The sequence below is a fragment of the Wasmannia auropunctata genome, unplaced genomic scaffold (assembly GCF_000956235.1).
Source record: "Wasmannia auropunctata unplaced genomic scaffold, wasmannia.A_1.0 LD329875.1, whole genome shotgun sequence".
Lineage (NCBI taxonomy): Eukaryota > Metazoa > Arthropoda > Insecta > Hymenoptera > Formicidae > Wasmannia > Wasmannia auropunctata.
In genome coordinates this window covers 1-1,851 of record NW_012033015.1, presented here as the reverse complement: position 1 = coordinate 1,851, position 1,851 = coordinate 1, and the positions used below count along the sequence as shown (strand labels likewise).

At 31.0% G+C, this 1,851-nt stretch overlaps 1 protein-coding gene across 1 annotated transcript; it reads right to left on the bottom strand.

The window, feature by feature from the left end:
- Positions 1-9: 9 nt before the first annotated feature.
- On the bottom strand, positions 10-1,622 carry LOC105460072 (the record flags this gene model as incomplete). Its single annotated transcript, XM_011706520.1, has 3 exons — positions 1,302-1,622; positions 1,120-1,224; positions 10-630 (listed from the first exon to the last, which is right to left on the bottom strand). Coding segments are annotated over exons 2-3 (636 nt in total), but the record flags the coding sequence as incomplete, so codon positions are not given.
- Between the last annotated feature and the right edge of the window lie 229 nt (positions 1,623-1,851).

Genomic DNA, 1,851 nt, shown 5'->3' with positions numbered 1-1,851 from the left:
GACGTGTGCTCTTCCGATCTTATGTATAGCCTTATTTGTTATTGTATGAAAAATTTCAAACTTGCAGTGTATTTTAAGCGTATCGGTGTAAATGTAATCAAGGTCTGAAGTTTCCATTAATAATGTCATATCCTCTATATGACCCGCAACTGTTTTTGATTGTACCAATTTAGGCGAATTCATCACAGTACATGAACCAAAAAATGGTGTATTAGTACGCATGTAAATTTGGGCATTTAGAGATTCAAACCAATTTTTTTCCACAGTACTGTTGGTATTACGACAATAATTACAGTAAAATGATCTATTAGTATGACAAGAATTACAGAATATATTTGATGTATTATTATTACCACTCAAAAGTTTGTCCTCATTTGGAGATTTAGATTTACGTATAATATTCATTTGAATCATGTATTTACCGTTTTCTGGAAATGGTGCAGAACATAATGTATCTAGAATTTTACAAACAAGCTTAAATTGATCGATTTTCCATGAATACTCGAATGTAGTCGATTCAATTTGTGTGGTAGAATAACTCTTGATATATGAAGGTAAAACTGATAAAGCCTGCTGCTTTTCTGAAGACTCCTCAGTAAAGACATTCTCAACTTGTTTTTCGTCAGAATTCTGAAAATAAGCAACTTACTTACAAATAATGAAAATGATAAAGATCAGAGTGTTTTAAAAATCTCTGCATCTTTTTTAGTAAAATATATCGAATTTATTTATAATTTTATACTTCATGCATTTTGATGTACTTTAATACTTATATTTTTTATAAGTGAAATTCTTTAAATGCTTTTCACATTACATGGTATATTAAATAAAATTATATCTTGAATTCTGTCAAATAATAGATAAGTCTGCAGTAAATTTTTTGCAGCATTAATTTTTTATTGCATTCAAATTACATATGCTAGTAAAAATTAGATTTGATGCATTTGGATGTATAAATTTTCTTCGTGATATATGCTTCAAAATATATTGAATTGTCATTTTGGGAAATGTCACAAATGCATTGATTCGCGTTTATACCAAATCTTACGTGCTTTCTAACGTTCTAATAATGTATAATACGTATATTCACAAATTTGAGAAGAAATGTTAAGAACTTACCTCTTTCCCTTCCATATTATGTGTTCGTTTTCTTCTAAAATGTTTTGATTGAGAAAAATTTCAAATTCTTTTGAAGATATGTCAACTTCGCTGATATTCCACACTCTGTTCAGATAATGATAATATTAGAATAATGCGTGTACAGAATACAGATATCGCACGGAAACTAATGAAATACATACGTCCTTTGTTAACTAGCTGTTATTTACGAAATAGTATATAATATATAAATACAACAATTTCGTCTATGAACAATGGCCGACAATGCGAATATTGCAAATAATGCGATGTAAGAAATGAGGCTCGCGCCCCTTCACGGTCTCTACGAAAAAGAACGCAGCTCACGCGATCACGTGTCATGTCCATGGTCATGTTATGAGGCCCCATCGAAAAGGAAGTGGAAGGGATATTCGCTATTCACACAAAGCCACCAGCGTCACCTTTATGTGCGCTCAACGTACGACTCATTTTTGCGTAGGCATCTGTTTAACTTTCTTTTCGACAGGACGTCTCTGACAACACTTATAACTGCAGAAATAACAACTATATGAAAATGACCATGGATACCTATGCTTTCTTTTGCCACAGAGCGTTGCAGAAATTTTCTTCCTTTGTTAATCTAAAAAGTAACGCCTTAATATTGGGTGTTCCAAAATGTACTGATAGCAATTAAAATCAATAGTATATGTAATGTGAATAAGATTTTTAATATTGTTAATAAATTTCATAGAA